The sequence below is a fragment of the Pleurodeles waltl genome, chromosome 4_1 (assembly GCF_031143425.1).
Source record: "Pleurodeles waltl isolate 20211129_DDA chromosome 4_1, aPleWal1.hap1.20221129, whole genome shotgun sequence".
In the NCBI taxonomy this organism is placed as follows: domain Eukaryota; kingdom Metazoa; phylum Chordata; class Amphibia; order Caudata; family Salamandridae; genus Pleurodeles; species Pleurodeles waltl.
The window spans coordinates 729,463,866-729,487,179 of record NC_090442.1 but is presented as its reverse complement, the minus strand read 5'-3'; the positions used below and the strand labels follow the sequence as shown (position 1 = coordinate 729,487,179).

General features: G+C 42.4%; 1 protein-coding gene across 2 annotated transcripts in view; it reads left to right on the top strand.

Annotated features, from left to right (window-relative positions):
* Positions 1–23,314, top strand: part of CHCHD3 (coiled-coil-helix-coiled-coil-helix domain containing 3) — an 801,596-nt gene that overhangs the window by 300,352 nt on the left and 477,930 nt on the right. The window contains exons 4-5 of one of the 2 annotated variants that reach the window (XM_069229314.1): positions 2,430–2,574; positions 3,674–3,748. In XM_069229314.1, the coding sequence (XP_069085415.1) occupies positions 2,430–2,574; positions 3,674–3,748 (220 nt within the window). The remainder of the gene's footprint in view (positions 1–2,429; positions 2,575–3,673; positions 3,749–23,314) is intronic. The other variant, XM_069229315.1, reaches the window with a different exon arrangement.

The following is a 23,314-nucleotide window of genomic DNA, read 5'->3' as shown; positions in this document are numbered from 1 at the left end:
CACGTTCATAATGGGGACAACACAGCTGTGGGGGACATCAAGCCCCACTGACACCTTGGCAGCATCTGGAGCGTTGCTTTTCAGACAGTTGTGCATTGATTAACTAACAGGCTTTCTGACTGTACTTATGTTATTCACATCATCTAATGTTGGACGTGAAGGAAACTTTGTCAAGAGCGATGTTCATTCTTTCCACTCATGTGTTTCCCACAGGGGTGGGCATTGTTTTCTGCTCCCAGTCTAGTGTCTCACTATGAGCTTGCTCCAACCCACCCTCATTCCTTTAACACTAGGTCAGTTCCTTGGACTAGTTCAAAAGTCTGGTTCTTCTATTTTGGCTGAGATTCAGTGGAGCATGCCATGATTATCTTCTTGTATTAAATGGGATTGTTCTTGTCCTTGAATTTGAAGTTTCTTCTATTCGAATTGGGATGTTCCTCTAAAGAATATTGGCATTGTGACAGATTAAACAAGACTTCCCAGGGAGACTTGACGCCCTGGGGCAAAACCCTGTACATTTCAAACCATTTGCATTAGCTGACGTGTATCCCGACAGCATGAGGTCTGTGTGCTCTGTGAAACTGTCAGCACAAGGTTTATCAAACACTACCCAGTATGTGTAAGCTGAGTAGTTGTAACTCCATCCAGAAGGAGATTTAGCAGTCTTTAAGATGAGCAGTTTTGAAGAAAGTATAAATGTCTTGAAACTGAATGTGGTGCTGTTCATATCTTTTATAAGGTGGACCGGAGGGACCATGCCCTGGGACCTCATCCTCTCACATTGTAATTGGCCTCTTGTTCTAGGACCTCTGGTAAGGTGCAGTGATTGAATAGTAATTTTTTCACTGTTACCTGGAAACTTGTTCCATCCTGGTATGAAGGATCAGGGAAAAGGCTTGGCCAGAATCCTAGCAACCTTTCAGATCACACCTTTGTTGTATCTCAGACAACATTGGATCATTGGATATCATCTGTCTCAGTCAAGGTTTGGTGATCCTGGTTATTTGTTTCATTGTGGTGCAATCTTGCTGCTCTTTCGGAGAAGTGAGAGGTGGGGCTGTGGGTTGTGTTAACTGAAGCATTGTACCAACAGATCAAAGTGTCCACTCTTCTGGGATGCTGTTTAGGGGGAGTCTTCTTCCAATCTGGCGATGCTAGGAGATAACTCTGGCCAGATGAGGCAGCCTCCTACTGTGAGTGTTCACCTGTGGAAAGCTCATTTCATTTTACTCCCAAAACTCTCTCTGATTTTATTGGGATTATCCTTGCATAGAATCCTCTTTATGAGTATGACGTTTAAAATTGGGGAATAGCTTCTTACTAGGGTTAATATTTCTTATGCTGATTTTATATTTCTGAATCCAAGTCTTTGACATTTCTTACTATATTTTCTTAAATGCATCAAGAGACTTCCTGTAATAATTCTTTTAAATGTATTTCGGATCTAGAACTTAATTATTGAGTGCTCGCAGTTGCTATATGATAGTATTTGTTTATACTTTGCTAATTGGATGAGGCCAAGGAAAGAGGATGGTATTTCTAGCCACTGGATCAACTGTAGTGAAAGCTCTGATCTGCCAAGATAAAGCCTGGGGTGTTTAAAAAATATTAGGATTTACTTGATTATTGGGGTTTGGCGGCCACAGAACTGAAGTGTTCCACAGAGAGTTCAGGATGTCCACTCTTTCACAATGCTGTTCAGGGAAAGTCCTTTTCCAGTCTGGTAAAGTGTGGTGGAGTTTACTCTGGCCAGAGGAGGCAGCCTCTTAGGATGAGTGTTCTGCTGCTGCAAACCAAATGGCAAGGCCAGCGTGCACTTTTTTTTACTTCCTCGCCAATGCTTGTCTCACACTCCCAGCCAGCACAGAAAGCAGTTGAGACTGAGGAAGCCACTAAGTCGGTATCTGAAACTGGCTGAGTTCTTTGATGTATCCATTACTTTCCCTCAGTTCTCAGAAGCACAGGATATGTGGAAGGAAACAGGGGTTCTTGGAGGTATGAACATCTGAGTCTAGTCTCATCAGAAAGAGTGAGCCTGCTACCAAGATCCCCAGTGACTCACCCTCTCTTATGAAAAGATGACTGTAGACTGCACCTTCAGGTAACACCAAACACTCTTCTATAGGAGATGCTTCTACCAGTCCGCAAAGTAGCACCAGTGGACCTGATGAGTCTGGGTTTTCTGGCTAGGGTGCACATCTTTGTTGTAGAAATAAAGCATGCATATGTACCAGTTGGGCACAGCTCTAAATTGGACAGTGGCAGGGAATAGTGGTGACGCTAGAAACAAGAAACAACTGAGTTGTGTCAAAGTTAACATTATCATTTCTTTAAACACTGAGTTAAAGTGGAAGCGTTGAATATATCACTTCTTTTGTGATGTACTGGTTATATTATGCATTAGCTTTAAATCTGGTCTGCTGTTTTAGGTTGGAGGGCGAGAAAACATTTGTTCGTGAAGAAATTAGCAAAGTGCTGGAGAGAGAGAAATTAGCTGCTAGGGATCACCTTAGCAGAGCAATTCTTCGCGAGAAAGCAGCTACCGAAGAAGAGCGCCTGAAAGCAAAGGGCTTGGTAAGTATTGAACAAACTTGTATCTATCAAGTACTGCATTTATCAGTTGTATTTGTTTGAATGCCAACAGGTCCTCTTGAGTTTCTCCTAATCTTTAGCTTGCTCTTTATCCCTGCATACAATCATTTTGCATGGGGCTTATGAAACATGTACCCGCATTTTATAAAACTTTCCTGCAAATGTTACAGCGTCATAAAAAAATCCGTCTTTCTTTTCTGTTGACATAAATGAAAACATGTATTATGATTTGTGGGTTAGCCAAATATATATTCTATATTTGCGGAGCGAACGAAAGCATACAAATCATTATTAAACATGAACATTCATTTTTAATTATACCGCAAGTTTTTTTTAATTATTTTTTCATATACATATGAAATATGTGGTTAAATAATTGTATAGAATGTTTTTTTCATTCAGTTTTTGATAACTTTATCAAAGCATAGGGTCTCACCACACCATTATTGAGTCTATCATATTAATGGTTCATGAAGAAGAAGAAACTGTTTTAAGATGCACGTAGACTCCCGCCAGACAATTTTGTACTTTTCAGGGATATATATATATTTTTATACACTTATATATCGATCAATAGAGGGCATAGGGCGTTTCTCAATTTTAAAAAGTATATATGTGTTAACATGTTACTATATTTGTTAAATATATTGTTTTATATATAAAAAAAAGGAAGTTTAGAGCCCGCCTACAATAAATAAACACCTTGGACTCACAAACACATTTTTTTTCTTTTTTTACAGTGGTGGTTGTCGCTGTGTGGTTATAGTTGTATTAGAGTTTACATTGTGTTTTTTTTTCTACTAACTTTGGTGCAGTTTATTGAATCTGCACAAAGCTTTACAAAAAAAAGTTCATCGACCTCAGTTCTTTCCATGAACATTTGAGTAATCTGTTAAATGGGGCCAAGAAATAGGGGGTGTTGTAAAACATTGATATCCCATGTTAACTCCTTCACTGCCAGTCCTTTTCCCCTCGGGGCCGAGCCCTATTTTGGCTATTTGGGGTAGTTTGCGCTTAGGCCCTCTTAACTTTTTTTTGTCCACATAAGCTACCATGCCAAATTTGCATCCTTTTTTTCCAGCATCCTAGGGATTCTAGAGGTGCCCAGAGTTTCTGGGTTCTCCTGGAGGAGACCAAAAAAGTAACCCAAATACAGGTAAAATTTCGTTTTTTAAAAAGCAAAATGTCGAAAAAGGGCTGCAGAAGAAAGCATGTGTTCTCTTCCCCCCCCCCCCCCCCCCCCTGAAAAAGGCCTCAACAAAGGGTTTGCGGTGCTAAAATCACCATCTTCCCAGCTTTCAGGAACAGGCAGACTTGAATCAGAAAACCATATTTTTCAACACAATTTGGGCATTTTACTTGGACATAGCCCATTTTATCTTATTTTTGTGCTTTCAGCCTCCTTCCAGTTAGTGACAGAAATGGGTGTGAAACCAATGCTGGATCATGAACAGCTAAACATTTCTGAAAAGTAGACAAAATTCAGAATTCAGCAGATTTGTGTAGATCCTTCGAGGTTTTCTTACAGAAAGTACGGTAACAGCTAAATTAAAAACATATTGAAATTGACTTGGAAAAAAAAGAGCCATTTTTGTCTACGTTTTCTTCTATAACTTTTTCCAGCTATGGCAGGTTATTTAAAGCAATATACCATTATGTCTGCTGGACTCTTCTGGTTGCAGGGATATATAGGGATTGTAGGTTCATCAAGAACCCTAGGTTCCCAGAGCCAATAAATGAGCTGTACCTTGCAATGGGTTTCCAGTCTATACCGGGTATTCAGCAATTCATTTGGTGAAATATAAAGGGTGAAAAATAGGTATTGAGGAAACCTTTGTATTTCTAAAATGGGCACAAGATAAGGTGTTGAGAAGCAGTGGTTATTTGCACATCTCTGAATTCCGGAGTCCCCATACTAGGATGTGAATTACAGGGCATTTCTCAAATAGCCTTCATTTTTACACACTGTCTTACATTTGGAAGGCAAAAAATGTAGAGAAAGACAAGGGGTAAAAACACTTGTTCTTCTATTCTGTGTTCCCTCAAGTCTCCCGATAAAAACGGTACATCACTTGTGTGGGTAGGCCCAGTGCCCGCAACAGGAAATGCAACATGGACACTTCACATTTTTACATTGAAATCTGACATGGTATTTTAATAGTGCCTAGCTGTGGATTTTGGTCTCTAGCTCAGCCAGCACCTAAGAAAACCTACCAAACCTGTGCATTTGTGAAAACTAGACACCTAGGGGAATCCAGGATGGGGTGACTTGTGGTGCTCTCACTAGGTTCTATTACCCAGAATCATATGCAAACCTCAAAATTTGGCCAAAAAACTATTTTTTCCTCACATTTCAGTGATGGAAAGTTCTGGAATCTGAGAGGAGCCACGAATTTCCTTCCACCCAGTATTCCCCCAAGTCTCTTGATATAAATGGTACCTCACTTGTGTGGGTAGGTCTAGTGCTCGCGACAGGAAATACCCCAAAACACTACGTTGACACATCAAAATGATCAAATACAAAACTACCTGTTTTTGCGGGGGTACCTGTGTTTTTGGTCCTGGGTTCAGCGGTCATCTAGGGAAACCTACCAAACCCAGACATTTCTGAAAACTAGACACCGGAGGGAGTCCAGGGAGGTGTGGCTTGCGTGGATCCCCCAGTGATCCCCCAGTGATCCCCCAGTGTTTTCTTACCCATAATCCTCCTCAAATTTAGCTAAAAAATCACATTTTCCCACATTTATGTGTGGGATCACACATTTCTTACCATCCAACATTCCCATCAGTCTTCTGATAAAAATGATACCTCACTTGGGTAGGTGGGCCAAATGCCTGTGACAGGGAAGAGCCAAAAACTTGTCAAAATTGAGGGGGAACCAAAGCGGGTCCAAAAGGACAATTTTGGAAAAAAAAAAAAAAAAGGTTTTTAGGCTGACATGTGGGGCAGAATTTTTATCGGTATAGATGCGACAATGCTGGGTGGTAGGTATTTCGTGGATTCCTGAAGATTCCGGAAGGTTCCATCACAAAAATGTAGAAAATGTGTGATTTCAAGCAAAGTTGGAGGTTTGCAGGGCATTGTGGGTAAGAAAATGGTGTGGGGTGCATGTGAAGCACACCACCCTGGACTCACCCAGATGTTTAGTTTCAGATGTGTCTAGGTCATGTCGATTTTTCTACATTACAGTGTCCCAAAGCCCAAAAAGTGCAGCCCTCACCATTCCAAGTGGGACGATTTTGAGAATTAGACAAACTCTCATGGCCCAAATGTAAAACCAAAACCCAAAATAATCAAATGTCCTCTTGCTTGCCGTTGGCATAAGATCTTTTATTGTGCGGGGGAGAGCTGGAAGACTGTTACCCCCTTTAGTTGGGGTGAGGGCATGCCCATACTGGTTGGTAGCCACCACCCCATTATTTTTTATTATTTTTTAATTCCTTGGCATCTAGTAGGCTTTCTGCCCGTAGGGGAGTGGATCTGGTGTAATTGCCCCATCTGCCCACCGGTGAGCAGAACAACTTTGTCCCCACTTATTTGGGATGAGGGTATGGCCATACCCCCACCTCTTCCCTGGTGTCTGATGAGCTTTATGCCCGCCCACACCCCGGGGCAGATGGGCCTTACAAAAATAGGCCCGATCTGCCCCGAAGGGGGGCAGAAATGGCCAACAGTAATGTGCCCCCATGGAGGGTGACCCTTGCCCAAGGGGCTGCGCCCCTAAACAAAACACACACACCAATCCCTGGTGCCTAAATAGTTTCTGCCCTCCCCCCCCGGGGGGGGCAGATCAGCCTAATAGAAGGAGAAGAAATGGCCTAAAATAAATTTGACCCCCAGGAGAGTGACCTTTGACTAAGGGGTCGCTCTCCATCTGTAAAACTGTTTTTTAAAAATCCCTGGTGCCTAGTGTTTTCTGCCCCCCTTGGAGGCAGATCGGCCTAATTAAAATAGGCCGATCTGCTGCCAAGGGGACAGAAATGGCCTAAAATAAATTTGCCCCCCAGGGGAGCGACCCTTTACCTAAGTGGTCGCTCCCCATTTGTTGAATTGTCGTGCAAAAAAAAAAATCCCTGGTGTCTAGTGGTTTTTGCCCCCTCCGCATGCATAAATCCCCCACTCCACAAAGACTTCAGCCATATGTAGGACACGTTTCAGACAGGGCTTATCCAGTGGCCATGGTCTGCACTCATCCCTCAATAAGTGGCCAACCCTCACTATGCACCGAATTTGAACATACACTGTGGAGGTTGTCTGCAAGGCCTAGTGTTACACCAGCCCCTGCCTCCAACATACAGTTGGGGTTGTGTGGTGGGCCTGCCCCATGGCCACACCTGCGCCCAACCTTCTGCATGTGCCCATCCCCCATTGCGAATGACCTTCAGCCTTGTGCAGCAGTAATTGGCTACAGGGCTTTGCCTGTGGCCTGGCCTTACGCCCACTGTTCGGTGGCCACAGAACATCCTACTTACTCAGCCTGTGGCACTTCACCGTAATAGCTGACTAAAAACCAGGTGACTAAAAATTCATAGTTTAATGATGTTCAACGGCCAGTTTAACCGCGGTCACCTGTCCCCACTGCACTCCTATGGGTAAATACAGGTAAAAAGACAACGGCGTTGATCAAAAATGTTTCAATTCAGAAATATGCAATTTCTTTATCATCTTTTGAAATCTTATAGATCAGACAAGCTTATAAGAGACAAACATCAAATTAGGTTGGCTAGCAGAATACAGTCTTTGAAACCCATTTTTTAGAAGGCCTTTGACATAATCAAGTTGTAATTTCAGAAAAGTTCCACTATTGAAAAACATTATACAATGTGGACCAACAACGGGGTTGCCAAGTACATAGGGACATTCATCTGAACATCGCAGAACAGTATAGAGCGTCCAGCATCATACTGTGGAAAGGAAAGGCAATGAACACTATCTTTAATTTATTTATTTTGCAGCATTCTAACCATGCACTCCCTTTCGTGCCATATTTGTTTGCAGCCTCCCTCTCATTCTATAGATCATGAATTGAGCAGAAGCACATCAGTGTACACTGTTTCGTAATTACATTTCTTGGACCCAATTAGGGGAATACTGCCACATCAACCGAGGCCCACAGCTGTTTAGAAGCAAGAGCCTTTACCCATCAGTTGGTGGCAAGCTTCATCATCTGACCTGCTCCTTGTCGGGCTGGCGCTGCAATGCCGGGGGGCCCCACAAGGTTTTTTTTTTTGCCAGAGATCTTTTGAAAAGGTGCTGATGAAACCTATAGGAATGCTCTGAAACCTGTAGTTTGATCTGGGGGGTTTGCGGCCTGCAGATAGGCCTCTGGTTTGAGCGTCTCTTGCTTCTAAACAACTGTGAGCCTCGGGTGACCTGACAGTACTCCCCTAATCGTTTCTGAGAAATAGAATTATGGAACAGTGTACTCTTGTTTCGTCTGTCGCAGTCTGGGAGACCCTACACTGAACTGCCAATATCTCCCAGTCCCTCTTCTTTACTTATTATTTCAGCTGAAGGGTATCTGTCCATTTGCATCAACTGCTTCAATAGAGGGGGGTGTTGTAGTGGGCTATCAGTATTTGGCTAAGCCACGTTGGCTGACAGGAGCCCGGGCTCAACTAATAAGCATTGCATCTTTGTCTATCCTTGTTCTCCAAAATGCCTAGAAGCACTAATTTTGGGGGAGAAGGCGACCTGCCAGCCTAGCACACTCACCAGAACGCGGGAGGTCTTACACCAGTATTTGTGGATGAGACGAGACATTCGACATATAACACATTTTATTATTTTTTTCAGATCTGTAACAAAGACAGCAGCTTACAGATTGTTACCAACTAAGTAACTTCAACCATTTCCAAACTCATCCGAGTCATTTGTATACTAGGGAAAAATGCGTGGTCTAATTTTACATAAATACTGTAGCCCCCTATTTCCGACAAATTCTCTTCCTTCCTCGACAGATAACAGGATAAAGTGCTATATGTTCTGAGCTAATAGTTTAAAGAGTATCCTAGTCTGTGCTAGTTAAGCAAATGTCGGAGCATGCGGTTCGAAAGGTTCTAGTGCATTGAATTTCCTTTCACTTTGAAGCCGCCATTTCACATCAGATGTGGAAGAGAGGAAGGCGACTTCTGCCTGAGACAATGAGGGTGCAAATGCCGGTGATTTTGCCAAGGGGTCTTAACGTTGTCCGCTTTCACCTCTCTCTAACCGCTCCTACAGCGCTGTACCCAGAACGCTTTGCTTCCAAGTAATAGTCTTTCCTGCAACCAGCGATCAATTAAAAGTTAGTGTCAAGTAAGCCATTAACAAACTGCTGCCCTTTGCAGTAATTCATCATAATCAGCTCCTACCTTTACAGAAAGCAAGCCTGGCATTGTGCGACGTTATTGTGATAATAAGGATCCAGGAAGCAGTGGAATCGAGGACAGGTCATTATTAACAGACTCTGTTTCCACCTTGAAAGCCTTGGGTGGATAGTGTGTATCTGCTAAATGTACTACATGTTGATCTTTGTGCTTACTGTTCTGAGCCAGGCTAGACCTTAGAAGCTGGTTACACCTAAAGTGTAAAGAAGTGGAATATGGTGTCTTGTTTCATTGGTGTCATTAGCAGCAGTGCAGGTCGGTTCGTAGCCAAGTAACCACCATAAAGTACTGAAATATGTTTGTGTTTCTGTTTGTGTGTGCGCTGATGTATCTGCTAGAAATAGGAGTCGGAACCACGCATGCCTAAACAACGCAGTCAGAACACCGACCGCGTTGTTACCACGAATGCCTTTACCACGAATGCCTTAAGAATGATTTTTCGGTGTAAAGGCGTTCCTGGTAAAGGCATGTGTGAACAGCATGCAACCCCCCCACCCCTAACACAATCGTACCCCAGCCTCCCACCCCTGAAAACAATTGTACTACTACCCCAACCCCCACCCCAAAACATAACTACCCCGACACCCCACTGCCGCCCGACCCCCCACACACCGGCCCCTAAAACTGCCAAGATCCCCCCACCCCCTAAAACCTAAACTACCCCGACCCTCCCCCACCTCCAACCCTAAACCTAAACGGCCCGACCCCACCTCCAAAAACTAAAAATACCCTGACTCCCCACCCCTAAGACTACCGCGACCCCCACCCCTAAAACCTAAACTGCCCCGAACCCCCACCCCGCCCCTAAAAACTAAAAATATACTGCCCCTCACCCCTAAACCACCCTGATCCCCCCCACCCCTAAAAACTAAAAATACTCCGACCCCCCCCCACCACGGCCCCTAAAACTAAAAATGCCCTGTCCCCCGCCCCTAAACCTAAACCACCTCGACCCCCACCCGCAAAAACTTTTTTTAAAAAAACGACCTACCACCCTGCCCCTTAAACTAAAGATGCCCCAACCCCCCCACCCTGCCCCTAAACCACCCCCACAAACTAAAAATGCCCCGACCACCCCAGCCCCTGCCCCTAAAACAGCCCCTGCCCCAGCCCCACTTATCTGATCACGTCCTCCGACGAAGCCGACTCCCTTCTTCTGTGCCTTCACTACGCATGTGCGTTGTTCAGCACATGTGTGGTTAAGGCACCGAACAAGGAAGACTTGGTTAACGAAAGGATTGTTCCGCTTTCGTTGTCCACGACTTCGTTGTTCGGAAATTGTGGTTGGGAATGTTTCCCATCTGCTAGTAGTACTAAATACATTGTACTTTTCTTGGGTACTTCAGAACTTCGCATTTTACTTGGCCAATTTGTATCTAAAGTGCATCAAATTTCGAATAGCCTCCTGGAAATCACAGCTGCTGTGCGTGTTAGGTTAAATGAACGTTGGTCAAGGATTTCTTCGTTTTCAAATGTATGTTTTTTTATTTTATTTTTTAAATATAGAATGCTTCCATAGCACATGTGAAATTAAAATATCTCAGCGACTGTGCAGTTACTTACGCTGGAGAACCCTCTGTCCCTAGAGGCTCCTGCTGTTACTGGGCCTTAGCTTCAATGGGCAGGAGATTGGTGGAAGGAGCATCTTGGTGTTAGGCTCCCTTCCTCGGCTCTTCTTCGCCTGTTCATCCCAGGTACATCACTGACCTAGTACCGTGAAGCCCTCACAGTTTTAACCAAAACAAGTAATAAAATAACGTAAAGCAAACACAAACATGCGACGATCACATACATATCTGTGCAGAATGATATGCATATGTGTGCACCACTCCCTGGATGCGGCCAACACCCCACTAAAGCAATGCACTTTAATACGCATCTGTGGCCCTTTTCAGTGCTCAAGTGTGTGCGTCAAGGGCCAAACGCAGACCCACCTTGCTAACCTAAGTCATTTAAATACTCATCAGGTGACCGTTCCGTGCTAATTCTGGCACATTAGTCCCCAAATCTGAAAAAATAAAACACATACATGCCGAGTACAAATCCACAAGTAATTAAAAATATGGAATGTCATAATTCACATATGCACTTCATTTGCACATTGCACATTAGTTTTTTTTAGAATACACATGTCCCTCTAATCCATCCCTATCTTTGAGTACACATCCATGCAATGTGCTTTTCTTCGTGCTCTAGTGATCCACGTAGGCTGTGACATAGAGCATTCTTGTCTATTCAGACTGTGGACTAAAGCATTTTTACTTTGTTGGTGCATATCCATAGTTTAATTGAAAACACAAAACTTAAAAAACTTTTAAAATAATTGTATGTAAAAGTTTATTAGAACATTGGAAGTTGGCAGCTCCATTGAAAACAATGGAGTGCTGCGGGCTTTTACTGGCCGGTAAAAGCCCGCAGCGCCAACATTCCAATGGGCTTTGTTCACAGCAGCAGCTGTGAACAAAGCCTCACGGAGCCCGAGGGGATTCTAATCCCCTCGGGCTCCGTGAGAAATTTGTTTTTTTCAAGAGAACATTCTGCCCTGAGTGGCAGAATGTTCTAATAGCCTTAGAACCCGCCGTAGCGGGCTCTACCGGCTATTAAAGGCCCTTTCCCTTGTTAAATCCCTCGCCGGGTAGAGCCCGCTACGGCGGGTTCTAAGGCTATATTATAGAGCTATTTTTGCAAGTGTGAGCTATACACTCAAAATTAATTCAAATGGAATTAGGAAGTAAGTTATTAAACAAAACAAATCATATTGAAAACAGAGATAATAAATCTTCAAACTAGCAAGCGACTGACAGCCAATACCTACACATTTCTTCGCTCAACCGTAAAGCAAACAGGATCCCAACAAAACTGTAGCTCCCTGTTATTTCTGAGAACATAGTAGAAAGCGTAGTGAAAACAAACACGTACTACAATTTAAGTGCGCATGAAGCTGTATTGAACTTCACGTCACACAACCAAATGAGTGTGAAAAATGTACATTTCGTATTACAATTGGCAAAAATAAAATATACATAAGCCGCCTACTCATGAACGCAGGTGCAAGCAATCACACACACATTTTAAGACCGTCCCACACTGAACACACAACCATCTTGTGAGTGATTTGAAAGCTTTAAAACATACACAGAAAAAAATCAAAAAACAAATACGCCTTTACTCTTCAAAAAAAAGAATAAAGCCCCCTGCCACCAGCGAGTGGCCATAACATCAGAATCAGCTAGCTAATTGAAAAGTAAACATTTACTCACCAGCCATATTTAAACAAAATTAACAATTGTTTATACATGTCTAAAATAATAATCTCAGCTGTGCACCATTCCACCTCCCAAGTGTGCTAAAAACAATGGAGGCATTTTGGACCACAAAACAGACACAAATCTATTAAGCCTTTCTACTGTATTAAGCAAAATGTATTGTTGCCATGCACAGATGCGCCAATCTGTTCAATACGTGGATGCATCCACTTAGATAATGTTTTCCTGAGAGATATAAAACATGCCATTGTCCTTTATAACATTAGACATCATTATTTCTGTTTTCCGAGGTGATTGATTTTGTTTTGTTTTCTGTGAAGCATTACAATTTATCAACAAAAGATAAGGTGAGTTGTAAAACAACGGCTAACACCTCCAGTCAGTTTACATTTAAAGGCACGGTTCAAACTATATACAGTTGCAACATAGTAATGATCTTCTGCCAGTAATTGGAGCACGTCTTTATTATATCCCTGGATGCAACCGGAATCAGGCAGTTAGTTGCTTACCCTCTCATTTTACAGTAACAAGCACAGAATGTTTAGCAAGAATGCAAATAAACTTGCACACAACAGTACATATCCAAACACTATTCACAGGAGGACCGGTGTCAACTTCTTAACAGCCACATAAGCGGATAGTCCTGGAATGTTAGTATTATAAACCTCTAATGACAATTTAAAATAAAGTTTTCTACCAACTATAATCGAGGAACTCGCCTCATAGTCATGTTGTCAGTTTTTCCATATTACAATATTGCCACATAAAGATGGGAACTCCTTCTCTTCTAATTTCTTCCAGTTTGTCTGTTTCGCAAATCAACACACACAGGTATATAGAACGACCTTGTTTACTTCAGTACAGATTATGTCAATTGAGAACATGGACCAACAAGTCTCTCAACTTCCAAAATGAAATTCCCGGTTTCTTCAGTAAAACAGAGAATTTCCACCCACATGAAAGTTAATGAAATTGGTAGGTGCCACTTCCCAGCATGTGGAGCCCTGGCATTGCATGGTGCCAGCTCACCCACTTCTCTGGGTATGGTGTCACCAGGTTGAAATTCATCGAAGGGATAATCCACCTCAAGTGTTCCTTTAGCTATGTGGCAAAAAGATGTTGAAAGAAGCCACAGGTCTAACAAAGCTCTTGTCAAAATGTGTTCTTTTATTATTTTGATTAAGACAGTTGTACCATTCCTCATTAAGTGCACTTTTGTCACTCATCATTCGTCTCATCACAGAGTCTTACCAATTATTTATCAGGGGGTTCTGCAACTCCTGCAATAATACAGATCATCACATTGTACCCAGTCAGGTTCAGATCTGGCTAAACCCCTCTGATAATTAGTGATTGGGGCCCGGTTTCTGGTGGTGGTACTACAGTGCAAACTAATGAATGAGGACTCTCGGTTTAGGGTTTATCGCTATCAAAATCTGTGGTACAGAAAGACGACTTAAAGTGCAATTACAGTATAAATAATTGTCATGGTTGGTCACTGCTTCTCCGCGCTTTAAAGTACTCAACCAATGTCAGAATACATTTTGCAGCAAAATATTTGTTTTACCCTTTTTACCAATTACAGATGAAGAATGATCATTCCTGCGTTTTGCCTGGGTTAATTTGCTGTATTCAAACAGGACGAGCAATTTCAACAGAAACGATTTAACGCCAACCACTGTACAGCTCGTACCTCATCTGCCAACTTTTCCCACATCGGACCACCTGAGTACATTTTCTAGCATGCATTCCAGTAGATGCATTTGATGCGCTATCGAGTGAGGGAATTGGGCGCTTACAATGTGGCCTTTTTGCGAATCTGAGAATTCTTTAGAGGACTGTTTTTACAGAAATTAGTAAAATATGCGGGATGGAGAAACGGCTACACTCATATTTTGTCTTTCTGGGAGGCTTTCACAATAGTAGTGGTTGCTCTAGTTCCACCAAGAATGTTACGGTCTCTTTGATAAACTACACATTGATACCTTTTAATTTTTGCTCATCAGAATCCGTTTTACCCGCTGTTTGGATAGCCAAGTAAATAATGCAATGAGGAAGGATGAGACGTCAAAATCAGTGGCATAACAAAGGCCCCCGCAGCCCTGGAAGTGCGGGTGGGGGGGTAAGGGGCGAGCTCAGGGGTCCTCCTCTGTACAGTACACTGTGCACAGGTGGCAGGCAGGCCCCTGACCGAGACCAGGGGGGCCCCTCCAGGTAATTTGCAGGGGGCCCTCTCACGTTTAAAAATAGGATATATTTGTTATTTGAGGCTCCTTTGTGAAGGTCCTGATGGATTGTTGTGTGAGTTTAAGAAATGTCAGGGACTGGGAACGCAGTTTTTCAATGGGCACGATAAAGTGGGTGAATATCTACTCTCTTTTGTGTCAATAGGTTGATTAGTCATTGGTTCGTATCTGTTTTTCTCATTTATTGTTTTGGTAACTACCAACTCATTAACAAATATTAAGATAAAGATTAGCAATTTGTAACAACTTCGGCTTAGTTGGGATACTATCATTATTTAACTAGAATGTTCTAAAACAAAAAGGATGTTCTTGGTATTTAAGGGACAAGGCATTGTAGAAAACGTCCTCATTTGTTGCAGTTGCCTTGTAGAAAACAAGGAATTAAGACATTTAAGTAAAACATAAGTAACTGGCAGTTTTAAGAGCAAGCTAGTTAAGGAATATTTAGTTAGTTTGGTTAAAAAAAACCTTTCACACCGAAGGTTATAGGTACTGGAAATACAGAAATTTGTATAAATCTGATTTAAAAAGATTCCACGCTGTAAATTCTAAATACAAGTTCATAAATACAGTTTGGAGTCAAAGGTTTTTCTATATTATTTGCAGGAGTATAGTATGCATGTATGCATATGGTTTTTCTATAGCACAGATGTAGTAGCCAAAAGCAGTGGAGCGCTGTAGATACTCAAAGGCAAGCTTAAAGTTGGTAAGCAATAGAAAGGGAAACTAAGTTGTGGACGGGTAATGCTTCATGGTGTAGTGTTCTTTTAAAAGGTGAGTTTTCAACTTTTTTTCTAAATTGGAACTGCGTTGGAGCAGTCCCAATTAATACAAGGATGTTCTTCCAGATCCTTGGTGCATAGCTGAAAAAAGCCTGTTGTCTTGTTTTTTTCTTTTTTATACTTCATAGTCTGCAGTCTGATGGTGTCCTGGATGATGTGCAACCGGTGTTTGAGGCATTGGCTGTCTAAAGTAGAAGAGACTTAAGTACAGTTGTGTATCGTCTGCATTCTGGTGAATATTGATGCTGTTATCTTTGAGCAGAGCACCAAGCTGCTCCATGTAAAGGTTGAAGATGACAGAAGAATTGTTAGACTCCTTTCAAGCATGAATAGTAATATACTATAAAGACTTTATAAACGGAGGGCTAACCAGAAGCCACAAAGGTCACCATATTGCTTCCAAGGCCATTTTGTCCTGACCCACAATTGAAATAAGTGAAATTATTTTACATTATGTTAAATATGTAAAAGTCTGCTGCTCTGACAAAATGCCAACCACGTTGCAATTTTTAAAACACTGACAGTGGAGCGGCTGAAGTTCCTGTCTTCAAGGTATCCTAATCCTAATAGCCCAGAGAAAACCTTTTGATGGAAAAATGTACTGTATATTTTCACTCACTGAACGACCATAAGAAGATAAGAAAAACGTCGGTGGAAGTTGAAAAATAGAGCTGGCTCTTAGCAGCATTACAACACTACAAGCCTTCTAGAATCGCTAACAACTGGTCCTACCTAGCAGAATAGTGAGCTGGAACATTGTAGGATTGCCTCTACCTCTGAATGAAATCAAATAAATCTGCATAGGCACTAAAGATATTATCTACTTTCCAAAGGGACGTACTAATGCCTGTTAACTATTACTACTTATATCTTCCTGACAAATCCCCAACTAAGCACATGTTAAAAGGGCTATGCAGACTTCATGAAAACAAGGAAGAAATTGGCAATGTGCAAGGCTCACTCTTCAAAGTACTACTCTTATAGCAGTGAAAATCAGTTCAGAAGATAAAGAATGTGGAAAGGGAAATCATTTCAGTTAATCTATACATTCTTGCTGCTGCAAGGAAATTGGTAGCTTTTGAAGAAACCATGAAACAAATAGAAGACACCCAATGAAAACACCCACATGCAAGTTTGTTTTTTATGATTGATTTTCACACCATAATTTTATCTGACCCATTTCTTAACTTTTGAGATACAATCACTGGATAGTTGGAATTGCCCAACTCCCGCTATAAATAATAATCATGCCATTTAGTGAGATTTCTGGCGTCTTTGCTGGGCTAGTATTCTGAGTCTTAAGACCCTACACAGAAGGGTAGTGGAACACAGCACTAAAAAATGTTCAAGGCATAGAGGTTCTTCTGAACCCTGTAAAAACTATGCATTCTTAAGTTACAAATTATTTGATAAGGTGGTGTCATGTTCTTTAACTCCTGCAAGAACTATAAACCATTGCATTATCCGCTATGAGGTTCAGATCTAGCTAAACCCCTCTGATAATTTCAAGCTTAGCAAGCTGCATTACAAATTATATGTCCGTTACTCTGTTGGTCAAGGGGGATTTATCAGACGTTATTTCAGTTTTAAATTAATAGTTGCTATATTTTCAAGAAACGGCTAGTCCCTTCATTGTCCTTGAACATCTGATGCCAAAAATAATACTTTGTACACAGCTGACAAATGATCAGAAATGAGGGAATCATCCTTGTGAATACATCAGTGAGTCCTTTCTGTAAGGAACTGCAGTCTGTAGTACAGGGCTTTGGACCACTTGTAGTTCAGCTTACATGTACTTCTCTTATTCCTCAATAGAAAAAGACAGTGCTAAAAAAAAAAAAAAAGTATCCCACAGTCTTCTATTACACTGAATAAGAAAATGAAATATTGGAATTGCTCAACCACTTCTTCGCCTTGACTAAGAATGAATAGTGTTTTTGCCTTTGGAGAACAAACTGAAGCAATTTAGTTTACAGTTGTTTAGTTTACAGCTCCAACAGTTGCCTGCAGTGCTTATGTTTACCAATGATACAAGTTACAAGATACAAGTTAAGATCTACGACCTACTATTCAGATTAGCTTTGAGATAATCTAGAAATTTAAATATTCATGAGCTCAGGATCCATACAGGAGAGTTATCATTATCATTCAGAAATGTGTGAAAGAATGGTCATTAAATCTAACCTGGATTAATACATAATGTGTTAATTCTCAGAAAATTCCCAGCTCCTGGGAGTTAAGCATGATTATTTGAATCTTTAATGAAGGCTTTTGTCTTTCTCCTGCGAACTATTGTTTGCTTTTTTATATGCATCTATGAAAGTGGGCATATACAAAAAATAATTTAACGAGAACATTTAGATTTTAGACCGCGTCAGCTACAGACAGTGTAGCTACTTTTCATCTGTTATGTTCAAAATATCATAGTCTGGTGTCAATTGATGGTAAATAGAAAGATACAGTACAAGAAACGTGAAGGTTGGTGTCATCCGCCAAGCTTTCCACTTGTTAATTACATCACTCATATCTGGATCTTAATGAGAGCATCATATGGTATTTTAATATGTATCAATAGGCACAAAAATGCATGTGGCTGCACTACTTTTCTGATGCTGTATGGTAAATATTTTAGAATTGATTCAGGCTTCATTTTTGCGCATCTGAAACTATGGTCTGTTCAATTTGCTATTCTCATCTGTGCTGATTACTTAAACATGGATCTGACCCTGATAGGTCCACAACACTGGCTAACTAGACTGGTCTAGAGAACTTGAACTACAAATGCATGCAGCAAAGTCCAAAATAATGGATACTATTAAAAATAGGAAATCAAATAATTATATTTAGGTATAAGCAGGAGAACTGTCAAGGAATGTATGTACGTAGGAGATTTGTTTTGCTCCATTTTCCTCAAAATGTGGTTGCTTAACTAGTTTAGCCCTTTTGGTTCCTTTCTAACATGGTTAAGATTGCATCCAGGCTTTGAAAATGGCTTATGAAACGGAGGTACAGTTTAGCTTATTATGTGGAATTGATTGATATTAACATCCCTAGATTGGATAAAATGATGAAATATTTAGAATCGTTGTGTGTCAATTAGAGCAAGTCTCATGTTGGAAAGCCTTGGCAAGATTCTATCCTGTTAGGTTTGGAAATTGAAGATATGCAGAACTAATGAGAACTTGGTCTCGGCTATCTAATGGCACAGAAAGTGCGGGGCTTTTGTTTTTCAGAAACATACACCTGCTTGAATTAAAACTATCTAACCTTCTTTGTTACGCAGTTAAAACCTGGGGCTTTTCTCTTAGTACAGTGCTATCATTTAGTAGAAAAAACAATTGGCCTTTTACCAACGGTTGAAAGCCCAATAATTCATCAAGACATTTATTATAATTATGCTCATTGCACTTATATAAAATGGATGAAACTAGATTTCCTGTCTGCTGAAATGAGAGAGATGCAATGTTACTCGTGGTCAACTCTGAGCAGACCAGGCCCGGTTCCAGGAATTTATATCTGGATGGCCAATGTATGCCCAATTTTCGACAATTCTGGAGTTAGCCTACAGCCTGGGCTCTGGTGCCACTGCACAGGCTGCATCATTGGAAGGTAAACCCCTGTCTTCTCTTCCCCAACACACACCTCCCCACTGCAGCTTGCCTCAGACATGAGCTAAGGTCACCACAGGGCGGTTTTCTTTTCACAGCCATGCCAGGAGTTTTGTCTCAGACAGTGGAAAAATAGGGAAAATCATCTAAAGGTGGTATTTTTCTCCCTGTCAGTAGACAAGTGAAACAGCTATTATTAACCCCTTCGCTGCCAAGCCTGTTCCCCTCCTGTCCTGAGCCTTTTTTTGGCTGACTCGGGCAGTTCACGCTTAGGCCCTCATAACTTTTTCTCCACATAAGCTACCCATGCCAAATTTGCGTCCTTTTTTTCCAACATCCTAGGGAATCTAGAGGTACCCAAACGTTGTGGGTTCCCCTGAAGGAGACCAAGAAATTAGCCAAAATACAGTAAAATTTCGTTTTTAAAAACAAAATGTGGAAAAAGGGCTGCAGAAGAAGGCTTGTGGTTATCTCCCTGAAAATGGCATCAAGAAAGGGGTTGCAGTGCAAAAATCACCATCTTCCCAGCGTTCAGGAACAGGCAGACTTGAATTAGAAAACCCCTTTTTCAACACAATTTTGGCATTTTACTGGGACATACACCATTTTTACTATTGTTTGTGCTTTCAGCCTAGTTCCAGTTAGTGACAGAAATGGGTGTGAAACCAATGCTGGATCCCAGAAAGCTAAACATTTCTGAAACGTAGAAAAAAATCTGAATTCATCAATGAGTAATTTGTGTAGATTCTGCAAGTGTTTCCTAAAGAAAATAACAGCTGAAATAAAAGAATATTGAAATTGTGGTGAAAAAAACTGCCATTTTTCTCCAAGTTTTACTCTGAAACTTTTTTTCTGAGATGTCAGATTTTTTTAAAGCAATATACTGTTACGTCTGCTGGACTCTTCTGGTTGCGGGGATATATAGGGCTTGTATGTTCATCAAGAACTCTAGGTACCCAGAGCCAATAAAGGAGATGCACCTTGCAACGGGTTTTCATTGTATATGGGCATACAGCAATTAATTTATAATATAATATATAAAAGTGAGAAACAGGTATCAAAAAACCTTTGTATTTCCAAAATGGACACAAGATAAGGTGTTGAGAAGCAGTGGTTATTTGCACATCTCTGAATTCTGGGTGCCCAGACTAGCATGTGAATTACAGGGCATTTCTCAAATAGGTGTCTTTTTTACACACTGTCTTATATTTGGAAGGAAAAAATATAGAGAAAGACAAGGGGCAATAACACTTGTTTTGCTATTCTGTGTTCCCCCAAGTCTCCCGATAAAAATGGTATCTCACTTGCGTGGGGAGGCCTAATGCGCGTGACAGAAAACACAACATAGACACATCACATTTTTACATTGAAATCCGACATTATTTTTGCAAAGTGCGTAGCTCTGGATTTTGGCCTCTAGCTCAGCCGGCACCTAGGGAAACCTAGCAAACCTGCGCATTTGTGAAAACTAGACACCTAGGGGAATCCAAGATTGGGGTGACAGAAAGTCCTGGCATCTGAGAGGAGCCACAAATTTCCTTACGCCCAGCATTCCCCCAAGTCTCCCAATAAAGATGGTACCTCACTTGTGTGGGTATGCCTAGCACCTGTGACAGGAAATGCCCCAAAACACAACGTGGACACATCACATTTTCCCAAAGAAAACAGACATGTTTTTTGCAAAGTGCCTAGCTGTGGATTTTGGCCACTAGCTCAGCCGGCACCTAGGGAAACCTACCAAACCTGTGCATTTTTTAAAACTAGACACCTAGGGAAATCCAAGATGGGGTAACTTGTGGGGCTCTCACCAGGTTCTGTTACCCAGAATCCTTTGCAAACCTCGAAATTTGGCCAAAAAAACAGTTTTTCCTCACATTTCGGTGACAGAAAGTTCTGGAATCTGAGAGGAGCCACAAATGTGCTTCCACCCAGCGTTCCCCCAAGTCTCCCGATAAAAATGGTGCCTCACTTTTGTGGGTAGGCCTACTGCCCGCCAAAGGAAATGCCCCAAAACATTTTCTGGACACATCAAAATGATCAAATACAAAACTACCTGTTTTTGCGGGGGACCTGCGTTTTTGGTCCTGGGCTCAGCAGCCATCTAGGGAAACCTACCATACCCAGACATATCTGAAAACTAGACACCCGAGGGAGTCCAGGGAGGTGTGACTTGCGTTGATTTCCCCAAAGTTGGAGGTTTGCAGGGCATTGTGGGTAAGAAAATGGTGCGGGTGCATGTGAAGCACACCACCCTGGAATCACCCAGATGTTTAGTTTTCAGATGTGTCTAGGTCTTGTGGATTTTTCTACATGGCAGCATCCCAAAGTCCATAAAGTGCAGCCCTCACCATTCCAAGTGGGACGATTTTGAGAGTTGGCCAAGCTCTCATGGCCCAAATGTAAAACCAAAACCCAAAATAATCAAATGTCCTCCTGCTTGCCATGGGATAATATGTTTTAGTGTGCTGGGGGGAGCTGAAAGACTGTTACCCCCTTCAGTTGGGGTAGGGGCATAACCAGGCCCATACTGGTTGATAGCCACCACCCCACTATTTTTTTTTTTTTCTTAAATTCCCTGGCATCTAGTAGACTTTCTGCCCGCCCCTCCCCCTGGGTGAGATTGAGGGGTAATTGCCCCAGCTGCCCACTGGTGGGCAGAACAACTTTGGCCCCATTTATTTGGGGTGGGGGTATGGCCATACGCCCACCCTCTTATATTGGAGAAAAAAAATCTTCCCTTGTCTCTGGTGGGCTTTCTGTCCCCCTTGGGGGCAGATGGGCCTTCCAGAAATAGGCCAATCTGCCCCCCGGGGGGCAGATATGTTCAACAGTAATGTTGCCCCCCCCCCACACACAAAACACACACACCAATCCCTGGTGCCTAAATGTTTTCTCCCTCGCCCCCTCCCCCCCGGGGGCAGATTGGTCTAATAGAAATAGGCCGATCTGCCCCCAAGGGGAGCAGAAATGGCCTAAAATAAATGTGCTCCCCTTGCGGGAAATTGGTGCAAAAAAAATAAATAATAATCCCCGGTGCCTAAATAGGCCTATCCGCCCCCTAGGGGGGCAGTAATGGCCTCAAATAAATTTGCCCCCACAGTGGAACAACCCTTGCCTAAGGGGTCGCTCCCCTTTCGTGAAATTGAGGAAAAGAAAATAATGATCCCTGGTGTCTAGTGGTTTCTGCCCCCCCTTGGGAGCAGATTGGCCCAATAAAAATTGTCTGATCTACCCCCAAGAGGGGGCAGAAATGGTCTAAATACAATTTGCCCCCAGGGGAGTGACCCTTGCCTAAGGGGTCGCTCCCCATATATAAAAAACTAAAATAAACATAAACAAAAATATATCCCTGGTGTCTAGTGATTGGCCTCAAAAAAATAGGCTGATCTGCCCCCAAGGGGGGCAGAAATGTCCTCAATATAATTTGCCCCCTAGGGGAGCAACCATTGCCTAAGGGGTCGCTCCCCACATCTAAAAAGCAAAAACAAAGAAAGAAAAAGAAAAAAAAAAAAGATCCCTGGCGCCTAGAGGTTTCTGCCCTCCCCCCCCACCCTAATAACAATAGGCCGATCTTCCCCCGGGGGGGCAGAAAAAGCCTGGAAAAAAATTGCCCCACTGGGGAGCGACCCTTGCCCAAGGAGTTGCTCCCCTTATGCCAATATCTGTTTACATATAAATCCCTGGTGTCTAGTGAGCATTTCAGCAGCCAGATCGCTTCACGATCTGGCTTCTGAAATGCTCTGAGAGACTTCTAAGGGAAGGAAACTCCTTTCCTTCCCTTTGAAGCCTCTCGGGCCCCCATCACATGATCGGAAGAGAAATGCAAAGCTTTGCATTTCCCTTTCTCTTCCGATCGCATGGGGAAATGGCCTCTGATGAGGTCAGCGCACAATCGCGCGCTGACGTCATCAGATGTCACTGGGGGGGTTGGGTGAGGTCGGGGTGGAAGGGGAAGGGCTTCCCCTTCCATCCCTGCCTTGGGGGGGTGTGGGAGGGAAGCCCACGGAGGGAGCGCTTGCGCTCCCTCTGAGCTCATGTGCGTGGACGTAATGGTTACGTCCTCGGCATAGGAGCATTGTGCCAGTGGATGTAACCATTACGTCCCCGGCACAGAAGCGGTTAAAACAATGTGCTATAAAATGTATTCTACGAATTTCTCGTTGACCCCTGACTGATAATTAAAGTAAACCAAAGTGAAATAAAAACTCATATTTGCAGACCTGTAGGAAGCACTTAATAGGTGTTTTCTATGTCGCCTCTTTTGCTGTTACTGGGAGGGGCAAGGGTCATGTTTGGGTGGGCCTGGCCCACCCGCTGGAACCGGGCCTGATGAAGACTCTATTTGAACTTGCATCTCGGGGACTTCCTTTTGAATGGAAGATTGGAGCTGGATATCATCCCCCCAAGAGGAGTATATTTGTGAACTCTGTCAATTTTGTTGGTTAATACTG